Source organism: Hypanus sabinus, chromosome 27 (assembly GCF_030144855.1).
Source record: "Hypanus sabinus isolate sHypSab1 chromosome 27, sHypSab1.hap1, whole genome shotgun sequence".
NCBI classification, from domain to species: Eukaryota; Metazoa; Chordata; class Chondrichthyes; order Myliobatiformes; family Dasyatidae; genus Hypanus; species Hypanus sabinus.
In genome coordinates, this window is record NC_082732.1 from 8,160,164 (window position 1) to 8,185,750 (window position 25,587).

Sequence of the window (25,587 nt, forward strand, 5' to 3'; positions counted from 1 at the left end):
TCCACAGGCAGTACCCTCAAGGGGGAAACTAAAGTAATAATTACTTGTTACTTCAGCTTGGATCTCATTGTTTTTCCAATTCACACTCAAGTGGCAAGATGGCACCAAAGAACAACGCGACCAATGGCAATGTGCTGCAGACAGTTCATAAAACTAATTCCTTTATTTCTTGCGATTGGAAATGGAGAGTTACATTTGATGGTATATTTTTGGGCCAATTGAGTGACCTGGGGCTTTGCTGTCTCTGAGGGAGTTCATTGAGGTTTGGAGTGCAGCCTGTGGCCAGGAGACCAGGATGCCTGGAGACAGGGTGTGAGCCCGTGATCAGCTCTATTGCTTCTCATCAAGCCAAGTTTACAGCTGACAAGGATGTGAGTGGAGAACGGGCGGGTGTTCAGCATCGTCTGCCTGCATTTGACTGGTCGTCCTCCTCTCCTCGCTATCTACGCTGATGGAAACAGCAGAAGCCTTGGGTTCCATGTGCAAGGATTGATCGGTGAGGCTGTGGACTAATTTAAGGTTCATGGTTCATGTATCTCTGGATTCTGGTTACTCTTTTTTTTAGCTGTTTTTCAGTGTTTGAATTGGGGTGATCGATATGGACTGGGGCACTTCAGTAAAGAATGGCTCCTTGTGCACTCTGCGGTGTTGAAAAACTGAACTAAATTAAATACAGCTGGATTCCTAGTTTGACATTTAATATTTGGTGTGTTGTTTGCAGGATTTACTTCTTTTTTGCACATTGGGTGTCTTATGTTTTGACTGGGTTCCATTGCTTCTTTGCTGCGTGGTTGCCTGTGGGAGGACAAATCTCAGAGTTGTATTCTTTGTACATAGTTTGACAATAAATGTGCTTTGAATCTTTGAATGAATTCAATTAATGTGCCTAGTGCCACCAATGCTTTCATCCCACCCCCACCTTCATCTGCTGCTTGCTCTCAGTGACTTATGCATAAAGGAAAATACAGGGTACAATGCAGCTTTTAAATATAAATTACAGGAAGCAGATCAGGTGACATGTGAGAGGAAAACGAGATAGAGCTTTAATTCTAACAAATGACCCAAACCTTGAAACCTACGAACAGAGAAACTTTAAATCTTTCAAATCTGGATTGGTGAATATTTTCACAGTTTGATGATATTTATGTCTTACATTCAAGTCCCAAGTACGTGCATACTGTTGTGGAAATCAACATGCATAGATAAGTGTAGGCTCTTTAGTAAAGAAATTATGCAGCAATTACATTTGCAGTAAGATACATTTGCCATGCTATTCCGCAAAAGGCCAGGCATGCTTGGTCTGATGAAGGATAATGATTAATTAAAAGTGCTCCTTACAAAATTACAAAGCAAGTACCGTGGAATCTTTTATGCCCAGCTAATAGGTAGAGTTAACTTAATTTTAACACTTTACCAACCCTGCAATCAGGAGTCACCTCAAAAGGGTTTCACATTTTTGCAGTTCCTCATGAACAAAATCATTCCGTAGCACATTACAAGGCTGAGTAACTACATATTCCATACAATAACAAAGCTGAAAGCTATACAAGGTTCAAAACCAATATCTTCAGTGTACAATTTTTAAGATCATTGCATCACAGGAAGTATAAAGTATATGAAATTCATTTGAATTACTTGCAATCTCATGCATGTTCATACCATTCTATAATAACATTAATTAATTTTTCTTCTTTCTTGAAATGCCTATTTATGAAATGATTTATTTGTTGAAAACAACCTAAAATTGCTGATCAGATATGGCAGTTTCTACATAATTCTAACAAACAATCACAAACTTGAACAGAGAAACATTTAATCTTTCAAATCATGTAAATCTAGGCTAGATGGCCATTTCGCTGAAGTGCAGTGATGCACTCATCAGAGATATCTATACTGACTCTGGCAGTCCTGTTGAGAATGGCAAGGCCAGGAAGAGATTTATACCTACAGTAAGTTAAGTGGGGTAACATAGGAGCACCATGGTTAGCATGACACTATTATAGGCTGGGGAATTAGAGTTCAATTCCAGCACACTCTGTTAGGAAGTCTCTATTTCCTTCCCGTGTGCGTGGGTTTCCGCCAGGTGCTCCAGTTTTCTCTCACATTCCAAAGATGTACCAGATCGTAGGTTAGTCCTATGAATAGGTTAGGGTTAAATCGGTGGTTTGGGGTATGGGCTGCTAGGGGTATGGCTCAGTGGGATGGAAGGGCCTGTTCCGTACTGTATCTACATAAATAAATAAAATTTTAAAAAAGAGAAAGCCAATAGTGGAATTTATACAAATAAAAAAAACACCTCTCCTGTATAACAAATGACAATTTGAAGTTAGTCATTTTATTTGAACTATTTTGAGGTATTTTGCTATGATTTCGTTTAAGTAGGAATCTTTCATCAGCTCAATAGTGCAAGAAACAGAAAACCTAATGAAACCAATTTTGCTTTTCTGCCAAATTCATTCAAGGCAATTATTCTATAATAACATTTTGCATAGCATATACAGAACAAACCACATAAAGCGTGAAATTGATCTCCTTTAAAATAAACAGCTAAGAAACTCAAATTCACTGACTCACATATAATTCAATACAAATGTAAATGTAATGGCATTTTACAGGCTATTAAATCAGTTCCCCCTTCATTCAGAAAGAACAACTGGATTTGCAAATGTTAAATATTGTAGCCATCCCTATCTTCACTGCTTTTAATAAGCTGATGGAGTTTGAAGGAGAACATGATGGGCTGAAAGTACAAGAACTTTGAGAAAACTGAGGGCAAAACATTGCCATGATTATACATCTGAAAAAAGAAAAACAAATTAAGATATCTTCAGTTGATTGCACAGTATTTAACTACAGTTCAGTGATATGGCAACATTGTCTTTCTTCCTTTCAAGTTATGCGTCAATAGACTTATACAACTCTCAGTTTAATCCCTGCTCAAATCCACAGCGTTTGGTTGCTAGAGCAATGTTTAATACCAAGATGATGGTCTTTGAATCTTTCCTGATCAAACATTAACAACAGGCATTTCTTGTATTTTAAAATGTCAAAGGTATTTCACAGGAATATTAAGAAACAACTTTTTACAGCAAGCCATACAAGTGTACACAGGAACTGATAATATGCTGGTTTTAGGGAGGCAAAATGAGAGCAATTTAGGAAGGAAATTAAAATATAGTTGGAGGGAGGGGAGAAAATGGTGGCTCTGCAAAAGAAGATGCCAGTGGTGAGTCGTTTCAACCAGGGATGACCAAGAGATCATATTTAGAGATAGTGGAGTCAAATCACAAGAAGTTACTTCCTCCCTTGCATATAGGAATAATTCAGAATACTACAGTGTTCAGCCTGATAACACATTTTTGCAAAATTTTGTCATTTACCAAATTTCTGCCAAACTATCATTCTGTACAGCACTGAACTGAGAAATTGAATACATTTCACATTTGGCCCTCAGCTTATATCAGCTGTGCCTGGCACTCCTAGCACAAATGAGATGATCAATGAATCCATCACTTGAATGAGATATGTCAATTTGTGTGGAAAAAGGGAAGTGAAACTTGTGTGATGCATTTCATGAACTTACATATGGAATATCTTTTTAAAATATATCTTGCACAAAAATGCAACACCTACTACTTCGCATGAGATCAATAACCAAGCAGTGTGGGAATTAGAGTTGTATTATTCAATTAGACTAAAACAAGAAATAGTGCAGGTCCTATACACTCTAAGCCTTTTATATTTCCTGGAATGTCTTTATTTTCCCATTGCCAATCCAAATTTGATTAATGCTTTGAAGATGGTAAATTTAAAATAAAAATCGAAAATACTGGAAACAGCAGTCAGAATGAGCTTCGAAATGAAATATTAACTGCTTCTATTTCTTTTTCCATTGGATTCATGCCTTCATTTTTTTTTTAAACCAACAGTGTGGCTTACAATCCAAGCAAGAGCAATGAGATCCTGAATGCTCTCCAAATGTGCATTCAATTTGGAATGAACTTGCCAAACATTTCACCTTCACAAAAGCCTTCTAGAGTAACCAAAAGGTACAGCTAGTTAAATGGATCTTGGAAAGTTGACTATATAGGAACCTGCAAAAATGTTCATATAATTTGGAAGAACTTGAAAAGTGGGGTTACAGGAAGTGTAATACCAGGGGCTCCAACAAAGTACGCTGGATTAACTGTGATCAAAGGCAGACTTATAAAATTGTATATTGTTGGCTCTGGTGAAGATGCAGGCTGTTCCATTTGTGTGCTTTATGAAGCTACAAAAGAACAATGCAAGAAGCAAGCTCCAACAATAACTTCTAACCTTGCCATGAGCTTGTGGAGCTCCTGTTTATGTTGTTGGTCCTCAGCAGCAATGGCGTGCTGAGCTTGCTGTTGCACGTTCTGGACAAAGTGTTGCATATGCTGGAAAGCCTCAATCTGAAATAAAACAGAATTAATCAAGATTTGCAAAAATATATAGACCCACCATCATACATATACATGACCTGACATTGATATGATTTGCGGTATAAATCTCAGGAATTAATATTAATGTAACAACTGAGCTAGCAGTACGAGCAGGTCCCAGACCTCTTTAAGGCAGGCAGTCAGACAATCTAGTATAAAATTACAACATATTTTATTAACAAACAAAAGATTTTTTAAAACATTGTATATAGAGAGGCAAGTCAGTTTTCAAATAAATTGTAGCTCCTGAGTTACCATCAGATTGAATAAAGTGTATTAGTACTACCTTTAGCTTTTAACTCGTACAATGCTAAAGTCTCAAAACTGCCTATCACAGTTTGAAATAAAATGCATCAATGCAATAAAGTGTGTTAAATAAAGTTGCTAATCTGTACAATAAAGCACATTATTGCCTCAGGTTCACACAGAAATTTGAGACTAGCCATACAAATACCACAGGTTCAAGCTAAGCAAAACGAGCTAAACGAAAGACTAAAGCAGTGGTTCACACAAAGACATACTCGGTCCTGAAATGTACAAAAGTAGCTGCATAAGTAACACACGTCATGCAGGTTAACATTATCGCTCAAATAAATTAAGTCAGTCAAGAGGGTCAGCAATGCCACCCACTCATCTTCTCCAACAGACTGAACTTCAGGGATTAATATTAATATATTTCATTTCAACTTTTATCACGGCAACCAACTGTGGTAAGTAATCCAAAGGACCAATTCTGTCCCTTGCAATCCTTATGCTCTTAAAAATCCCTAGGATTCTCCTTTTGCCTGAGGTTCCCCTGAAGTCTGCTCAGGAAACCTCACAGCTTTTCTCAGCCCTCATGAATTGTTTTTTTTTAAGTGTCCTCTTATACTCCATTGGTATCTCAATTGTTCCTACCTGCAATGCACCTCCTTTCCTTTTTCTTAACTAGGGCGTCAATATCTCTAGATTTCCAGCATCTGCAGATCTCTACTGTTTCAAATCAGCATATCCAACAGAGCCAGGACTAGCTTATTTCAAGCAATAAACTAATTCAACATGCTATCATAAGGAGACACTCAAGAGCTGCTCATCTGATGCAGTTGTGCAGAATGCCTCGATTGCCCACTAAAGTGACCTGTTCCCTAAATGGTGCCCATCAAGCTAAAATTGCAGCCATATGTAAATCAGTGTGAATAATTTTCAATGTCAGACAAAAAAATTACTTAATTTAAAAGAAATTGACAACAGCAGTTAGCTATCAAATTTACAATACATTCCTATCAGAATCTACCCTTAAAAGTCAGATTGGTTTTTGTGGTAAAACATGGCCACGCTACAGTGACAGAGGTCAGATTTCAGGGTGAAGTGGCTTACAGTTAAAATCAGGATATTTAAAGTTGCCTGTCTAATTCAACAGCTGTCTTCCTTCTGCCTGCTGGTCAACAGATGAAGAGTAGAGGTGGGGCATTGACATCTTGCAGCTTAGATTAAATTATCTACTGTCATTATCACAAGAGAAGTACATCACTGCTCTTAATTTTTTTTCTGATCCATCACATTATCTTAATTGGGTTGCAGTGTAATAAAATGGCTTTAAGTAGTTACTGTAGATACACACTTTAATGTTCAAGTTTAAGATGTTATCTCAATTGTATTTGCAAAAGGGAAATGGAAAAAATGCCAAGGCCACATTTCATCATTTATATGCAAACTGCTGAAAATATTTAAGTGCTATGAATTAAACTTGGTACATTGTTTACCTCAAGGAATTAGAAGTGGCTAACATAATTCCTGTTCAGTGCTAACACAGTTCAAAACACACAACATCTTGGTGTTTGGAACATTGGAACATGCATTAAAGATAATGACTTACATTTATTAAATGATAGCAACATTACATGGTGTGGCACAGGAGTATGATGTTACAAAACTGGATGGAACGCTAAGAATATATTTTAATTACTTCTTTTTTGGGATTTAAGCATTGCTGGCAAGACCAATATTTATTATTCAGTCTTAATTATTCTCAAGAAGGTGGTGATGAGTAACTTTCTTGAAACAGCTGCTGGCCATCTGAATATATTCCCACAAAGCTGTTAAGTGGGGAGTTTCAAGATTCTTACTCAGTGATGCTAAAGAACTGATGATGTATGTGTTTCTAAAGTACAATCTGTTATAATCATCTGAACAAGGAACTGCAGTGCTTTTGCAGATGGTAAACACTGCAGTCACTGTGCCCTGATGGTGGAACACATGACTGTTTGGAGTGATTGACAGAGAGTCAATCAATGGAGTGCTTTGTTGAGGATGTTGTAGTTCCTTGGCTGCTGTCTGAGAGCTGCACTCATCTGTGCAAGTGGAAAGCATTCTACCTATGTGTGGCTTGCAGATCAGGTAAAGCCTTCGGGCTGTCAGGAGGCGAGTTACTCACCCCAGGATACCCTATCACTGACCTGCTCTTATTGCCATCTTATTACATGTGTAGCCAAACTGATTGACTGATCAAAAGTGACCCCAGGATGTGATTGGAAGGAATGGGATTGAATGCCTTGATGAAGACAGTAATTGACACAAATATTTATTTGTCACTTATTGGCTCATTCCTGAATGTTGTCAAAGCCTCACTGTGTGCAGGTCTAGACAGTTTCACCTCTGATGAATTAACATTAAACCTTCATCAATGAACATCCTCACCTTTGACCTTAGGATGGAAAAGAAAACACTAATGGAACAGCTAAGGATGGCTGGGCCCTTGATGAAATCCTGCAACTTGGATGATGAAGCTCCAACAACTGTAACCATTTCCCTTCATGCATGTTATGACTCCAACTACTAAGATATTTTCCTTCCAATGCCACTAACTTCAGTTTTACCAGGCTCTGTAATGTTATGCCTGTTCCCTTGTAATGATGGTGACAACATCAGCCATTGTCACAACTGACTCGTGTTTGGCTGTGATTTAGACAAGAGCCAAGTTAATTGAGCAAAATACAAAATGGACATGGATGAGTCGGCTACTGGTGAGGAAGTGCTGTTTGACATGATTGTTAATGGCACCTTCCATTACTTTTCCATTGATTGAGAGTAGGCTGACTGGACAGATTTGATTTGTTCTGCGTTTTGTGAGCAGGGGATAATCTGGATAATAGACCACTTAGCTGGACAGATTTCAAGTTTTGGTTAGTATTAACAGCTTGACTACAGATGTGGTCATTGTGGAGTACAGATTTTCAGCTGGAATGGGCCTGGGGATTTATCCATCATTAGGCCAACTGGGTCATTGAGTACCTTGTCTTTATTTAAGGAGACTTGCACAAGAATTACACATATCCCTTTTCAAAGTTCACCAACTAAAAAGACTTTTTTTATGTGGCTACCAACACAAAGCATTTACATAGGACACTTTGGCTTCACATACAGACTGCCGCTGGTGTTCTTATTAGGTCCCACTCTCTCCCTGGTTATTCTTTCATCCTTAGGACATTGAATTCTTATGGCAATCGAATCAAGCTCATGGTAATCAGTTACATCTTTTTCTTCCTATTCTCAGTTAGTGATTAAATTTAAATTTGGCTGTTGTCATTGTACAGTTTGAAATCACACCACTAGATTGATAGCCCAGATATCTGAATTCCGAGTTTGGTAACTGCTGTGCCATCAGTGTATGTACATGATGAATGAAAATGCACCTACCTGGAATAATTTAAATATTATAAGCTAAAAAAAATTCTGGAATTTATATGGTTTAGTTCCTGCTCCTTTATGTTGTCATCTTAACTAATTTACTGCCAGCATAGGCACATTGGAATTCACTTACTTTCACTGGAACACTATTTGAAAAATTCAGTTGAATTTCATTCCGCTATGTCATCTGTGCCAGTCAGTGGAAATGGAAACTTTCACATTTCTCCCCCATTACTGACCTTGGCAGTTCAGTTCTGAGAAGTGAAACACTGGAAGGTACGCAGGGTTGTTGCTCAAGAGTACATGCACAAACCATATGAAGCAGCAGCGGGTGAATCAACATTCCCTCATGTAGTCAAATACTGCTACTTGAACCAAAACACGATCTGGGGAAATCAATAGTGCTGTTTATCTGAGAAAAGAGCTTGCCTGAGGGGATCTTTGTAATAAGACTAATTTTCCACATAAAAACAAAAGCATGGAAATGTGAGAGTAGATGCTTCTAGAAAGGGAAAATGTATTTCAGAAAACAGCTACGTTACAATATGAAGTAAGGTAAAGTTGCCTCCATGATGACATGATAAAGTTTGACATAAGTTGTGCCAAACTCATAAATCTATTAGTTGATATTAATAGAATACAACACAATATCACAATATGTCCAGAAAATGAGGGTTTGACTTGCTAATTAGTTTCACATTTCAGAGAAAACCACCGATCCCAATGAAGCTTCTTCTTCACTTTTCATACTCCCTATCTGACAGTGGTTGAAATTTCCAGACCCCAGAAGTCAATTTCTCTATGTTCTCATATAATTAGTAGAATTATAATTTTTTCAGTTAAGAAACTGAACTTTTAAAAATCATATTTTGAACTTACAAAGAAGTGATATTAGATACTAGAAAGTATCAAGTATGAAAATGTCAGCAGATGCCAAGGTAACTACTAACACTTCCTCGTAAAGCTGTTTGTAACTTTGGATTCTACATAAAAACCAACTTCTCAGCCACTGTTTCTCCATCCTTGCTCTGCCACTGGGTTCACACATTTTGTATTGTTGATTGGTTAGTGTATGAGGGATACTGGAAAAAGTTGGGATATTGGGGCTGAGAGGAAAAGTGGATCAACCATGATGAAATGGCAGAGCAGACTCAATGGGCCAAATGACCTAATTCTGCCCCTATACATCATGGTCTTATAAAATCACTACAAATACGTCCATCAAGTTGTATCCAGCCTAGGGACTGTTTTTCTAATGATTTTAATGCAGCAGGTTTTAAAAGCTTCACAGCTTTTTCGATAACTTTCGCTTTCTATCCCAGCCTTTCTTATAAGTGGGACTTATTTTCCTCAGGCCATCACGATACTTTTAGAGCATGTTGTGCAATATCTCCATATCACAAGCTCCTGCTGGGGGACCCGTGTAAGTCTAAATTTATTTCAAAGTCAGCTGTAAATGTGAGTGCCTTTCTGTTGACTGCACATTTGGGCCTTTAAACTCATGAGATTAGACTCATATTTCCGAAACAATGTTTCATAAATTGTAACCTACCTTGCGGGTACTTTTCCACATATACTTCATGTAAGAATAAGTGACATGAGGATGAACTGTTGACAGAGGCTGATCAAGATGCTTTGACGGATCTACACCAAGCAGCTGTACTAGGGTTTTATGAGCCAGAGCCTAGAAATACAACAATTTTGAAAAGTACTGTCAGATGATTTGATTGAATTTGGAATTCGCCCCACTTCTTTCAATTCCCCCCCCCCCATACAGCTCTCACATTCTGTACCAGTTTATTGTTGTCTCATGTACTAAGATAAAGTGAAAAGCTCGCTTTATATACTCTTCACACAGGTTAAGTTCATTATGCAGGCAATTGAGGTAGAATAAGGTAAAACAATCACAATGTAGAACAATGTGTAAATGCTAGAGATAGAATTCATATTTATGATGGAATCTGTTCTCAAAACTTCTGGTACCTAATTCCTGATGGAATGCCATTATGGAGAAATTATAGGGAGTAATTACAATACAAAACAGCTAACTTCTCTTATGAATGCAGACTGAAGAATTAAAATAGCAGTATAACTATAGGAATCAAGTGTGAAAAGGGGACAGAATTAAGTTTGTATCCCTGATCTGTTAACTTCGATTTTTACTTTGGTCATACAATTGGTATTTATTCTCTGTGGCTCTTATCAGAGAAGGGTGATCAATAATTTTATAAATAAACACATTATAAGTTGCGGTTTAAAAAAAGTAAACATCTTACAGTAATTTCTGAACATAAAACAGTACAGCACAGGAAAAGGCCCTTCAGACCATAATGTCTGCGCCAATCATGATGACAAGTTAAACAAATCATTTCTGCCTGCAAAATGATCAATCTCCTTTCATCCCCTGCAAATTCACGTGCCTACCTATAAGCCTCTTGAATGCCACACTGCATTTTCATCAACTACCATACAACTACCACTGTGCTCTTGGCATCCACTAGTCTATGCAAAACAAAAAATCTTGCCACACATATCTTCTTCAAACTTTCCACACTCGCCTTAAATGCTGGTCTTTACTATTTGACATTTCTACTCTGGAAAAAAAGACTATGCCTTCAACCTATCTATGCCTCTCATAATTTTATAAACCAATCAAGTCTCTCCCCCCCCCCCGCCCCCCCAGTCTCCAGAAAACACAGTCCAGGATTGTCCAACCTCTCCATACAGGAAATGAACTGTGAAATAGTGAAACAAACTAAAGACCTCACTATTCTTTACAGTGAAATTAAAACATTCCCCTTACTATCACCCATAAAATTCTACCATGCAAGGTTCCCACAGTGTTGAAATTTAATTTCTTACCAAACGTCCATTCTTGCCACAAAGACTAGCATACTTTAACCAGGTCCTCATATCTTCATGTGGCCCAATAACAAGGGAGCGAACCATTAGGATGCGTTGCCAGTCTTCTACAATCTGCTGGCAGCCCTGTGGAGGAAATAGGCAGCAGTAAATACTTGAAAACTGTGCAAAAATCTCAACAATCCTCTCCAACTTGTTCTTATTTTCTTTTATCCAAATAGTAATAGCTCACTTATACCGATGGCTCTTGGCATTCACGAAAGAACAGGGCAATATGTGAAATAATATTTTTTGGGGCCTCCATAAAGTTTAGTGGGCAAGTGTGGTATTCTCAGAATGTGCTACTCAATGCTAATTTGAGTCGTTAGATAACTTCAATAGAAAGAGAAAAAAAAATCATAGAAACATAGAAAATAGGTGCAGGAGTAGGCCATTCGGCCCTTCGAACCTGCACCACCATTCAGTATGATCATGGCTGATCATCCAACTCAGAACCCTGTACCTGCTTTCTCTCCATACCCCCTCATCCCTTTAGCCACAAGGGCCATATCTAACTTCCTCTTAAATATAGCCAATGAACCGGCCTCAACTGTTTCCTGTGGCCGAGAATTCCACAGATTCACCACTCTCTGTGTGAAGAAGTTTTTCCTCATCTCGGTTCTAAAAGGCTTCCCCTTTATCCTTAAACTGTGACCCCTTGTTCTAGACTTCCCCAACATTGGAAACAATCTTCCTGCATCTAGCCTGTCCAATCCCTTTAAATTTTTATACATTTCAGTAAGATCCCCCCTCAATCTTCTAAATTCCAGTGAGTATAAGCCGAGTTGATCCAGTCTTTCTTCATATGAAAGTCCTGCCATCCCAGGAATCGATCTGGTGAACCTTCTCTGTACTCCCTCTATGACAAGAATGTCTTTCCTCAGATTAGGGGACTAAAACTGCACACAATACTCTAGGTGTGGTCTCACCAAGGCCTTGTATAACTGCAGTAGAAACTCCCTGCTCCTGTACTCAAATCCTTTTGCTATGAGTGCCAACATACCATTTGCCTTTTATACCACCTGCTGTACCTGCATGCCCACCTTCAATGACTGGTGTACAATGACACCCAGGTCTCGTTGCACCTCCCCTTTTCCTAATCGGCCATCATTCAGATAATAATCTGTTTTCCTGTTCTTGCAACCAAAGTGGATAACCTCACATTTATCCACATTAAATTGCATCTGCCATGAATTTGCCCATTCACCTAACCCTGCATCCTCCTCACAGCTAACACCGCCGCCCAGCTTCGTGTCATCTGCAAACTTGGAGATGCTGCATTTAATTCCCTCGTCTAAATCATTAATATATATTGTAAACAACTGGGGTCCCAGCACTGAGCCTTGCGGTACCCCACTAGTCACTGCCTGCCATTCTGAAAAGGTCCCGTTTACTCCCACTCTTTGCTTCTTCTCTGCCAACCAATTCTCTATCCACATCAATACCATACCCCCAATACCGTGTGCTTTAAGTTTGCACACTAATCTCCTGTGTGGGACCTTGTCAAAAGCCCTTTGAAGATCTAAATATACCACATCCACTGGCTCTCCCCTATCCACTCTACTAGTTACATCTTCAAAAAATTCTATAAGATTCGTCAGACATGATTTTCCTTTCACAAATCCATGCTGACTTTGTCTGATGATTTCACCTCTTTCCAAATGTGCTGTTATCACATCTTTGATAACCGACTCTAGCATTTTCCCCACCACCGATGTCAGACTAACCAATCTATAATCCCCCGGTTTTTCTCTCCCTCCTTTTTTTAAAAAGTGGGGTTACATTAGCCACCCTCCAATCCTCAGGAACTAATCCAGAATCTAAGGAGTTTTGAAAAATTATCACTAATGCATCCACTATTTCTTGGGCTACTTCCTTAACCACTCTGGGATGCAGACCATCTGGCCCTGGGGATTTATCTGCCTTAAATCCCTTCAATTTACCTAACACCACTTCCCTACTAACATGTATTTCCCTCAGTTCCCCCATTTCACTAGACCGGAGGATTATTTATCATTATTATAAATATTTATAAATAATAAATTATTATTTATTTCTGGAGGATGATTTATGTCCTCCTTAGTGAAGACAGAACCAAAGTAGTTATTCAATTGGTCTGCCATGTCCTTGTTCCCGATGATCAATTCACCTGTTTCTGACTGTAAGGGATCTACATTTGTCTTGACCAATCTTTTTCTCTTTTCACATATCTATAAAAGCTTTTACAGTCAGCTTTCATGTTCCCTGCCAGCTTTCTCTCAAAATCTTTTTTCCCTTTCCTAATTAAGCCCTTTGTCCTCCTCTGCTGGGCTCTGAATTTCTCCCAGTCCTCAGGTGTGCCACTATTCTTTTGCTAATTTATATGTTTCTTCTTTGGATTTGATACTATCCCTAATTTCCCTTGTCAGCCACGGGTGCACTACCTTCCTAGGTTTATTCTTTTGCCAAACCGGGATGAACAATTGTTGTAGTTCATCCATGCGATCTTTAAATGCTTGCCATTGCATATCCACCGTCAACCCATTAAGTATCATTTGCCAGTCTTTCTTAGCTAATTCACGTCTCATACCTTCAAAGTTACCCTTCTTTAAGTTCAGAACCTTTGTTTCTGAATTAACTATGTCACTCTCCATCTTAATGAAGAATTCCACCATATTATGGTCACTCTTACCCAAGGGGCCTCGCACGACAAGATTGCTAACTAACCCTTCCTCATTGCTCAATACCCAATCTAGAATGGCCTGCTCTCTAGTTGGTTCCTCGACATGTTGGTTCAGAAAACCATCCCGCATACATTCCAAGAAATCCTCTTCCTCAGCACCCTTACCAATTTGGTTCACCCAATCTATATGTAGATTGAAGTCACCCATTATAACTACTGTTCCTTTATTACACGCATTTCTAATTTCCTGTTTAATGCCATCCCCAACCTCACTACTATTGTTAGGTGGCCTGTACACAACTCCCACCAGCGTTTTCTGCCCCTTAGTGTTATGCAGCACTACCCATATCGATTCCACATCCTCCAGGCTAATGTCCTTCCTTTCTATTGCATTAATCTCCTCTCTAACTACTCTCTAATCTCCTCTCTACCCCACCTCCTGTTCTTTCCTGTCTATCCCTTCTGAATATTGAATATCCCTGGATGTTGAGCTCCCATCCTTGGTCACCCTGGAGCCATGTCTCTGTGATTCCAACTATATCATATCATTAATAACTATCTGCACATTCAATTCATCCACCTTGTTACGAATGCTCCTTGCATTCACACACAAAGCCTTCAGGCTTGTTTTTACAACACTCTTTTGAACAATGTCATTTAAATTTCCATTCTACATTCCTTCTCTTGTTGGAATGTATGAATCGTAGGATGCCAAGTGTGAAAAGAATCAAGACTTATACAGAGCAATATGACCTGTCCACCATACACATGACATGACAAAAGGCCAATTGAGTACAGTATTAAAGAGCTGCCAACACTTGCATTATATCACAGTACGAGTCAATGCCTTTAGGAGAGGAGAGAAACGAGGGGGAAAAAAAGAAACACTAAATCTAAGCACTGTGAGTAGAAACAACCAAAGACCTCATTATTAGTGCATATGACACCATCTAATCTGGTTTACATTACTGGGCCAGACCTGCCACTACCAATGGCCAATGAATGGATTAAATAAAACACAAATTGAAAAACAAAAAGACTCACAGAGGCTAAATTAAAATGTGAAAAGCAAAGGTTATTAAATAGGGGATATTTGATCAATTCATTTTAGTTGCAATTAGTAATAGGGATACAAGAACTTGATTGTAATATTATGAACTAAATATAACTGCAGAAAGCCTGCATATTTTTTCCATGTAGACTGGAACATGTAAACAAGGCTGGAATGTTGTCTCAAACAGACACTCTCCAAATTCTCTTTAATAAAAAAAATAGGGCATTTGTCTTAACTTGCTTCTGTTTTCCTTCAAAAACACAGGAGGAAAAAGAAAGGAATTTGATCCTGATCATGATTCTATGTGAAGTTTAATTTTATTTCTCAACAGGGAGTTTCATTTAAAAAAGATAAATAAATGACAGAATGCTTTAAGAACAAGGAGTAACAAAATTTGATAGAGGAACTCCACACCAATTTAGGGTTTTGAGCAAAACATCAATAATCCATTTCCCCCACAGATACTGCTTGACTCAGAGTTCCTCTGGATTCCATGCCATCATCATGTGGTTAACGTTAGGCATGAAGTGCAGAAGCCTGAACCAGGTTCAAAAGTAGCTACTTTCCTTCAACTATTCGGTTCTTGAACCAATCTGCAAAACCCTAATCACTATCTTGCTATAGCAACACAACAAACATTTTGATAAATTTGAACTACATGGACTTTGCTTTTTTTTGTACTAATTGTTTTCTTTCTTGTAAGATTTGTTCAATATGTTTTTCTTGAGAATACTGGGCATGTGATTTCAGCATCTAGTCTTGTTTGCCCATTAAAAAAAAATGCACCAGGTTTAGAGATTGCAAGAGATTATTTCTGGTATCTAGAATATGAACATTTTATGCTACAATTTCTGCTGTTACTGAATGTCTCAATTCTCTTCACAAATGCTGAAAATAAAAGGTTTGACAAAATAAACCACAAGTTTCTGTTCAGTACAGTATTTCTGCAGTTGTATTTAGATTGAATAATTGATCCTGCTGTTATTTATATTGACCAAATTAATTCCCCGTGAATCACAAAATAAAAGGTATCATTAAGGGTATTATGCAACATTCACTGGCCACTTTATTAGCTACATCCTGTACCTAGTAAGGTGGCAACTGATTGCATGGTCCTGGTCTTCTACTGCTGAGCCCACCCACCTCAAAGTTCACGTGTTATGTGTTCAGAGATGCGCTTCTGCACACCACTGTTGTAACACATGGTTATTTGATTTACTGTTGCCTCCTGTCAGCTTAAAACAGTCTGAACATTTTCCTTTGAACTCTCTCATTAACAAAGCGTGTTTTTTTTTTACACAATTCTCTGTAAACTAGAGAGACTGGCATGAATGAAAATCCCAGGAGATAACCAAACTACCCCCATCTATCATTCCAAGGCCAAAGTCACTTAGACCACATTTCTTCTCTTATTCTGATGCTTGGTCTGAACCTCTTGAACGTGCTTGCATGCTTTAATGTATTGATTTGGCTATGTAATTGGCTGATTACATGTTTGGAGTATTGAGCAGGTGTACAGGTGAAACTAATAAAATGGCCACTGAGTAAATATCTACTCCAAGTACAAAAGCTCAAGACGAAAACACAAAGCACAGGTTAGTGGATTTTATTGTGACTGGTAAACTTAGGCTACGTCCACACTAGACCAGATAATTTTGATAATGCCTGTTTCGCATAAAAACGATAGGCATCCACACCAGGCATTTTTAAAAATACCCGTCCACATTAAAACGGGTATTTGGGCAAAATTCTTCCTACTGGGCATGCGCAGGACACATCTACAGAAAACAAGTGACATGATGTTCGGTGTCCAATCTCGCTGTGAAAGACTGCACGTTTGTCCAGTTACAGAATAGAAAATCTTAAAAGGAAATTGCCAACCGACGTTCAGCTGTTGGCCCTCACGCAGGAGGACTTAAAACTAAAAAAAAAACAAATACTGGAGCGTATTGAGGAGACCAACAGGGTGTTCACGGACAGTATGACTCGGCTGATGACGAACACTGAAAAACTGACTAACTCTGTTGCAGAGGCGTTTGCAATGATGGCTCCCCACCAGTACTTTTAACCCCACACTACCAGCCTCACAGCCACTACAATAGCTACACATATGGACACACAGACCCCCGGCTGGCCCCACCAACATCTTCCCCACTCCCACACAGGGGTCACCCTGGGAACATTTCCTACAGCCATAGTCTCTTCATCGATGAAAGGGAAAACTGCTACAACTAAATGCAATAAGGCTTGTTACTGGGCAAAAGTGAAATTTGCTGGTAACTCATTTGTTTGCCTTTACTTTTGCCACGTCTTTCTGTATTATTTTGCAGTATTTAACATGTGCAATAAAATGAGTTACCTGGCAAAAGTGATTTTATTTTTACCTGAGTAAAAGTAAAACTTACAATTTTCCTTTTTTAACCTTAACATTTTCACGTCTATGCCAAACATAAGCTACTACTTAAAAATGTTATCTTGGAAGGAGTGACAATTGTATCTATTGAATGTTTGCACAAGCAATACATTAATAAAGCACCTTGTTAAATGTATAAAACATGTCTGCATCAGTGTTATCTTGTATTTCCATACAATGTTACATTAGGTTGTTACACATCTATTGTCAGAGAAGTACTTGCAGGAATAAGTAAACCACTTTCATACAAACAAGGACAGAAAACAGGGCAAAGTGAGTATGCTTACTTATTCAGTAAGTCAAGGGTAAAATTATTTGGTAAGTTCATTTCTAACTCTTCTGGCTTTAGTCGCGTTGCCATTTGTTTTGAAATTGTTAAGTTGTGTGGGGGGTTGAAATTCTCTGTCATACGGCAAAGCTGCAGTAACACTCTGCTCAAGGACAGTTTCCTGAAGCTTTCCGCCATTGTTGTTGTGGTGTTGGAGGCTGCATTCAAGAAAGTAATGAAATGCAGCGCTGCCACCACCATTTGTTCCAACACGTTATGTCAGTGTTTTTAAAGCTTCGGTTACCCTGTACACACACCACCTAATCAGTGTTTTCAGATTTATACACTCTGGAGAGTGCTTTAGAAATGCCGTTTCAGTGTGGATGGAGGGTCAAAACGAACAGAAAATGCTTCGGTTATGGATTTATCCGGTCTAGTGTGGCCATAGCCTAAATTCAGAAGTGGGGAGGTTCTACTTAGTTTTTAAATTTAAAAAAATATATACATACATATTATACACACAATTACAACTCCACCATAAAGTGACTGTTCTCATATTTCTGACAAATGAATGTGAACTTTGTGAACTGCTTCCAGCGTCTGAGTGTTCTCTCAGGACCAAGTTTTTGGACTTGTAATTTACTGTGATTTTGACTTCAAGTGATGATAACCATATCACCTTAATTGCAACTTTGCATCTGGTACAATACTATTTCTCTAGTTACACAGTTGAAAAAGAGTGGAATAAACATTTCAGACTGACCTGAATTCGATCCCACATAATATAAACCTAACTTCCAAAGAGCGCAATTCAATTTTAATTCTGTGTGGAATTAGCTGATCTCAGGTGTGGGGGAGGGGAGGGGGTGGATACAACTTACCTCAGTTTCTCTGAATGAGGCATAAAATACTTAGATGGATCAATATCCACTGACTCTGCAAAGACATTTGTGACAGTGGTGAATTTGTGGAACTCATTGCCACAGGCAGCTGTAGAGGCCAAGTGTTTTTGAATAGTTAAGGCAGAGGTTGATAGATACTTAAATGGTCAGGACATGAAGGGGTTCGGGGTTGTGGTGGGAGGAAGACAGGAGATTGTGGCTGAGAGGAGAAATGCATCAGCTATGATGAAATGGGTGAGTAGACTTGATGGGCCAAATGGCCTAATTCTTCTCCTGTATCTTATGACCTTATTTGCAACTATTGATCTCTGCACAATCTTCTCAACTGGTTGAACTGAGTATGTATGTCTGGTTTCAGATGTGTTAACATACATATCCAAGCTGACCAGTGGCTGCAGCAGTCTTGGATGCCTTACAGAAAGAGCTGACTTGCCTGGAGTCGTTCCCACCATGTTTGTCGTATGATGTCTCGCCGCTCTGGAACGAGCTTATACTGGATTACCTCTTCCAGCTCTGATAACATCTGACAGGATACCATGGCCTAGAGAGTGACAGAATCATAGTTATTGCGTATGATTTACAAGTCATAACTTGAATACTTATCGCTGGCATCATAAAGCACAACTTTAAGCACCACGTTCCCCAAGGAACAATGAATATCATGTATTGCAGGAGTCTGAGCAAAAACTTTTTATAGCGTAGCTCATTTCAGAAGAGCCTGCCAGAATCTTCTTACCCTCCTCCAATATCAAAGCTGCAAAGTCTGTAGATTAGTCCACCTGAAAAAAAAACTTTAATCACATTTGTCAACAGCAAATTTGCCATATGTAGGCACCACCCTTTCAAGCAGGAAACAGCTGCTGGGGTATCTCAGCAGGTTAGACAGCGGCTGTGTAGTTAGAGGGGTGGTCAACGCTTTGGGTCAAAACCCTGCTTCAGCATCTCACATCAACCAACCAACAGTGTGCGATGTTTGTGCACCGTACTTCAATCACTGAGGTTTTGTGGTGAAGGTGATGCAGGATTCAATTCTTTCCTATTGTTCTATTATTCCACTCCAGAGTGAAACAAAGCGACCAAAACACACACTACAAAAAACCATCTGTTTGGATATAAAATTAAACTCTGAACCAAAGCCAACTCAACTGCTGCTAACCAAAACCCACTTCAGCTAAAGAATTTGTAATTATATTTGATAACTGACCCGGTCCATATAGCTTTATCGTGCATGAGCACATTAGTTGTCAAGAGCATTGGCAAGGCCATCAGCAGACTTTCATAAACTTTAAAAAGAACCATGGGATTTTCTACATCTACATGAAGACTGCCACATCTGTAAGACTCATCAGCTGAGATCACAAATTTAAGTTGTGGAATGGGCTTCAACTTGTATTGCCAAATGAGTCACACTGTCAAATTATCCAAATATGCCAATGCTTACAACATAACACAAACACAATAAAAGGTTGAAGAACCCTAACTGTGCAGTCATATGAAAAAAATATACTCTGATGTAAATATATAATATTAATTGAATGCATCAGTTAAATATGGCAAAGGATATAGAATTCACCTCCAAATAATTTGAACTTACTGATTATGTAATTTTAAATTAAAATTGCCATTTATGTACAAATTGTTCTGTCCATGGCTCTCCTTATAACATGAAATAGTTAATCAAACCAAATGCCTCAAATGATAAAACATGGCAAAATACTGCATAATAATTTGTTTTTGTTTTGTCCTTGTACAGGTACTTGTTTGAATGAGAATCACACTGATTATCACTGTCTTATATGGCATGCAATTTGTTTTGTGGCAACAGTACAGTACAATGACATAAATATAAACAATTAGTGAAGAAAAACAAGGAATAATGAGGTAGTTTTGGATCTGATGATGGGAGAAGAAGCTGTTCCTGAGTTGTTGAATGGAGTTAGAAATTCCAGAGGGGTGGAGTTTCAAGATGGCGACGTAGACATCTGCCTTTTAGACGCTCTTCATTTTTTAAGCTATAATCACCCTTTAATCAAATCTTTTCGTACTTAATTACATGGGTTGATATTTACAATTTATTTCTCTTTTTAAAAATAACACTGGATTTAATTTTTTCAAACTTAAAAAGTCTGTACCTAAGAAATCGTCTAAAGACCCTGTAACTCTCGATGCAATCTCCAGTCTTCTGGATACTGAACTTGCAAGTCTGGAAAACAAACTTACTGCGAAAATGTCGGAGCTTGAAGAAATCGTTAAATCATTTGATATCAAGCTTCAATCGCAGGCAGCAGATATTGAACGCCATGAAGAAAAGTTTGCGGCTCTTGACAAGATAATTTGTGAAAAAATACGTACAATCGAAACTTTGGAGGAGAAGGTACGGTCGACCGCTAAAATAGTGGAGCAGTATAAGTTTAAAATCACCGATCTTGAAAACCGGTCTCGCAGACAGAATTTGCGTATTATTGGATTTCCCGAAAATCTCGAGTCTGGTGACTTAACTGAATATTTCTCTAATTTATTGTGGGAAATTTTTGGCGAGGACGCTTTGCAGGTTAAACCTACTATTGATCGTGCCCACAGAGTTTCGAGATTTTCGGCTGCAAAAGACAAGCCACGAGCTGTGATTGTCCGTCTCCATTATCCTCGGGAGAAAGAGCTTTTAATTCAATTAGCTCGTCAGAAAGGTATGATTTCTCACAGAAGCAACAACTTTCGTATTGTGGAGGACTATTCATTCGAGGTAATGAGGGCGTGAATTGCTTTTAAACCGGTGATGGCGGAGGTTCATTCGATTGGACTTAAACAAGCTTTAAGATATCCAGCGAATCTCAGAATTACGTTGAGCGACAACAGTCAGCGTTTCTTTAATACTCCGGAAGAAGCGAAGAAATTCGTTGAAGAATATCGCTCTTCTCGTCCAACTTGAACTATGTGTTATGTGGAAGAACTTTTGGAGAGAAGACACCAGTCCGTTTTAGGCTTTAACTTATGAAGCTCCGGTATAGCTTTTTATTTTGGTCTGTAGACCTGGTTTTTTTTTATTATCATGATTTACAGATGCTTTTTTAACTTTACTATAATGTCTTTTTTCTTAATTAATTTTTTTCCCTCTGGATTAGATATACATGTTAAGACTTTGTAAAATTGATTTATTTTTTAAAATGTCGTTTCTTCTTCCTATAAGACTTTGCTTTCCGTAAGCGTTTATTTGCCTGTATTTGAGAATGGGACGAATGTTTAGAATTTTTGAACCTTTTTTTATATATATTGTAGTGGTTATTGAACTCTTTTTTAATTCTATTTTGATAACCTTTTTTTTTAAAAAAAACATTGGTGAATTTACAGCTTTATTTTGTAATATGGTCCTTTCAAAATGTCGTTTCTTCTTCCCACAAGTCTTTGTTTTTGAAACGTCATTTCCTTATATTTGAATATGGAATTTTTTTTAAAGGCATATTACACTATTTTAAACTTCAATGGTTATCCTTTTTTTTATTAATGATTTTTTGCTTTTTTATATTATTTTTTCATTTTGATTGATATATAGTTTTTCTGTTTACAACCCTGTATTTATATCTGGGTCTTAAATAGTTTCTCTTTTCTTTCTTTTCATGAAGTCGCCATCTTGAAAATGGGGCTAATATTAGTGTTAGTTTGTGCACCTGCCGCTTGGCTTTTTTCCGTGGGGTTGGGGGAGGGGGTAGGGATCTTCTTTTACGCTTTTGCTTTTTATTTTTTTGCTTTTAGTTTATGGGCCGACTTTAAATTATTAATATTGTTGAGGTGTCATGTTCTCCGGTTGCTCCTGAATCATTTTTCCTTCGTCCTGAATTATGGGTTATGTGTCTTTTTAACCTTTTATGATATACACAACTAATATTGGCATGATGGATAAGCCTATTAACTTTATCTCCTGGAATACTAATGGTTTAAATCATCCGATTAAATGTAAAAAAATATTTAAAGTATTCCATAAACTAAATGCTAATATTATTTTTGCACAGGAGACCCATATTAGGAGGGAGGATAATCAACGCTTTTTTAGGTTCTGGAAGGGTCAACAATTTCACTAGAATTGTACCGCCAAAATTAGGGGTGTGTCTATCTTTATAGACCCCTCAATTTTGTTTACACATCATGAAATTATTTCTGATCCACAGGGCAGATTTTTGTTGATAACTGGTTCACTTTTTAATCGAAAAGTGGTTCTAGTTAATATTTATGCTCCAAACGTTGACTGCCCTGAATTCTTTAAACGTTTATTTACTTCCCTTCCTAATCTAAATGAATATATGTTGATAATGGGTGGAGATTTCAATAGTTGTTTGAATCCTTCAATGGATAGATCTAAACCTATTCGAATTCTTCCGAATAGATCAGCATTACTTATTAATTCTTTTATGGTTGATTCGGGAATTACTGAAATATGGCGGTTTTTGAACCCTAAAGATAGGAATTTCCGTTTTTTTTTCACATGTATATCACAGTTATTCTAGAATTGATTATTTCCTTATTGATCATCGTTTATTAACAGATGTTATTGATTGTAAATATGATTCTATTGCTATTTCGGATCATGCACCTTTGAAGTTATCTATCAAGATTTCAAACTTTTCTAATAATACTAGATCTTGGAGACTTAACGCTACTTTGCTTCAAGATCCAGAATTCATCACCTACATAAAACAGCAAATTGACTTGTTTTTCTCAACAAACTATACAGAAGAGATTGACAGAGGAATACTTTGGGACTCTTTTAAGGCTTTTATCCATGGACAAATTATCTCATATTCCGTCGGTAAAAGAAAACAAAGATATTTAGATATTGCTTTATTAGTGGATAAAATTAAAGAAATTGATAAGATTTACTCCGTGACTCCTACCAAAGAACTTTATAAGAAGAGAGTTGAGCTTCAAATGGAGCATAGCTTATTATTATCTTCTTCAATTGAGAATCAATTAATTAGGACCAGGGCTCAATTTTATATCCATAGTGATCGAACTGGTAAACTGTTAGCTAATCAATTAAAAGCTATTTCGACTAAGCGACAAATTATTAAAATTCGTAAACAAGACGGCAATCTGACCATAAAGAAATCAATAACACTTTTCAAGATTTTTATAAATATTTATATCAATCAGAATTTGACGGTGATCTGTCCATGATGGATAACTTTTTTAACAATTTGAATATTCCCAAACTGACAGATGAAGATCGTAGCTTGTTTGATGCTCCTATCTCTTTGGCCGAAATAGGAGAGGCCATCTCATCAATGAATTCAGGGAAAGCTTCTGGTCCTAATGGTTATATTATAGAATTTTTAAAAACTTTTTCTTCTTTGCTTTCCCCTTGGTTATGTGAAATTTTTAATGATGCATTTGTTAGGAAGAAATTACCTCAGTCCTTTTATGAGGCTACTATCTCTCCAACTCTTAAAAAAGATAAGGATCCCACTTTATGTGCATCTTATCGCCCTATATCACTTTTAAATGTAGACTCTAAGATTCTTACAAAAATTTTAGCTATTAGGTTAGAAAAGGTACTATCACAGATTATTTCAGAAGACCAAGCTGGTTTTATTAGGAATCGGTATCCCTTTTTTAATATTAGAAAATTGATTAATATAATTTATACTTCATCACCCACAATTCCAGAATGTGTTATTTCACTAGATGCTGAAAAAGCTTTTGATAGAGTTGAATGGGTATACTTATTTAACACTTCGAGATATTTTAATTTTAGTCCTAATTTTATATCATGGGTCAAACTAATATATCATAAACCTGTTGCTTCTGTTCTTACAAATAATTACAGATCTTCTTTTTTTCAATTATCTCGTGGTACGAGACAAGGTTGTCCCTTAAGTCCTTTATTGTTTAATATTGCATTAGAACCTTTAGCCATTGCTATTCGTGAATCTCCTAATATTTTTGGTATTACCCGCAATGAAAAATTATACAAGTTATCACTTTATGCTGATGACTTGTTGTTATATATTTCTGATCCTGGCAGGTCTATTCCCGCTATTTTATCCTTGTTGGCTCAATTTGGTAGTTTTTCTGGTTATAAACTAAACTTGGATAAGAGTGATTTATTCCCTTTAAATGCGCAAACTTTATTGAATGAAAGGATACCATTTAAAGTTGTTAATGATAACTTTATCTATTTAGGTATAAAAATTACCAAGAAATATAAAGATTTATTTACATTGAATTTTTTACCTATGTTTTATCAAATTCAACAACTTACTACAAGATGGTCTCCCTTATCCTTATCATTAGTTGATCGGATTAATGCTATTAAAATGATGATTCTACCGAAATTTTTATATTTATTTCAAGCTTTACCAATTTTTATTCCTAAATCTTTTTTTGATAACATTGACTCAAAAATTTCTTCATTTGTGTGGCAAAATAAAAATCTAAAAAAGATGGTGGTTTAGCTCTACCTAACTTTAGATTTTACTATTGGGCGAATAATATTCATAACTTAATTTATTGGAAATCAGATTTGGATTCACCATTGTGGGTAAATTTAGAATGCAATGAGGCACAGGGATGTTCTCTATTCTCCGTTCTGGGTTCTTCTCTTTCTGCCGATCTAGTTAAATTCAATAAACAGATATCCAACCCTGTTGTCAAACATACATTACGAATTTGGTTTTAATTTCATAAATTTTTTACTCTGAAAAACTTTGTTCTTGATAGCCCTATTTTACTTAATTTTTTTTTCAAACCTTCTTTGACAGATCAAGCTTTTAGCATATGGAAAAGGAAAGGTATAAAATGCTTTCGTGATCTCTTCTTTGAAGGTAGTTTGATGTCTTTCGACCAACTTTCCAACAAATTTGAGTTACCTAAATCTAACTTTTTTAGATATCTACAAATTAGAAATTTTTTACATAAAATTCTACCATCCTTCCCCAATTCAACTTCAATGGACTTTTTAGGTATGATTTTTACCTTAAATCCCTATCAGAAGAGATTAGTGGCTTTTATTTATAATATGATTATGAAGATACAACCAAAAATATCAGGTAGAATTAAACAAGAATGGGAAAAAGAACTTCAATATAATATATCAATAGAAAAATGGGAAAAAATTTTACAAATGGTTAATTCTTCTTCTATATGTGCTAAACATGCTTTAATACAATTTAAAATTGTACATAGAGCTCATATGTCTAAAGATAAACTTGCTCGATTCTACTCTCATATTAACCCTCAATGTGACAGATGTCATTCAGATGTGGCTTCA

The 25,587-nt window shown here is 37.1% G+C and overlaps 1 protein-coding gene across 4 annotated transcripts in view; it reads right to left on the minus strand.

Moving 5' to 3' along the window:
• The window catches only part of mtor (mechanistic target of rapamycin kinase), a 342,240-nt gene that overhangs the window by 54,250 nt on the left and 262,403 nt on the right, over nt 1–25,587 (minus strand). For all 4 annotated transcript variants that reach the window (XM_059951708.1, XM_059951709.1, XM_059951711.1 and 1 more), the window contains 4 exons: nt 18,763–18,870; nt 10,992–11,117; nt 9,682–9,813; nt 4,318–4,433 (listed from right to left, as the gene is read on the minus strand). In XM_059951708.1, coding sequence (XP_059807691.1) covers nt 4,318–4,433; nt 9,682–9,813; nt 10,992–11,117; nt 18,763–18,870 — 482 coding nt within the window. The remainder of the gene's footprint in view (nt 1–4,317; nt 4,434–9,681; nt 9,814–10,991; nt 11,118–18,762; nt 18,871–25,587) is intronic.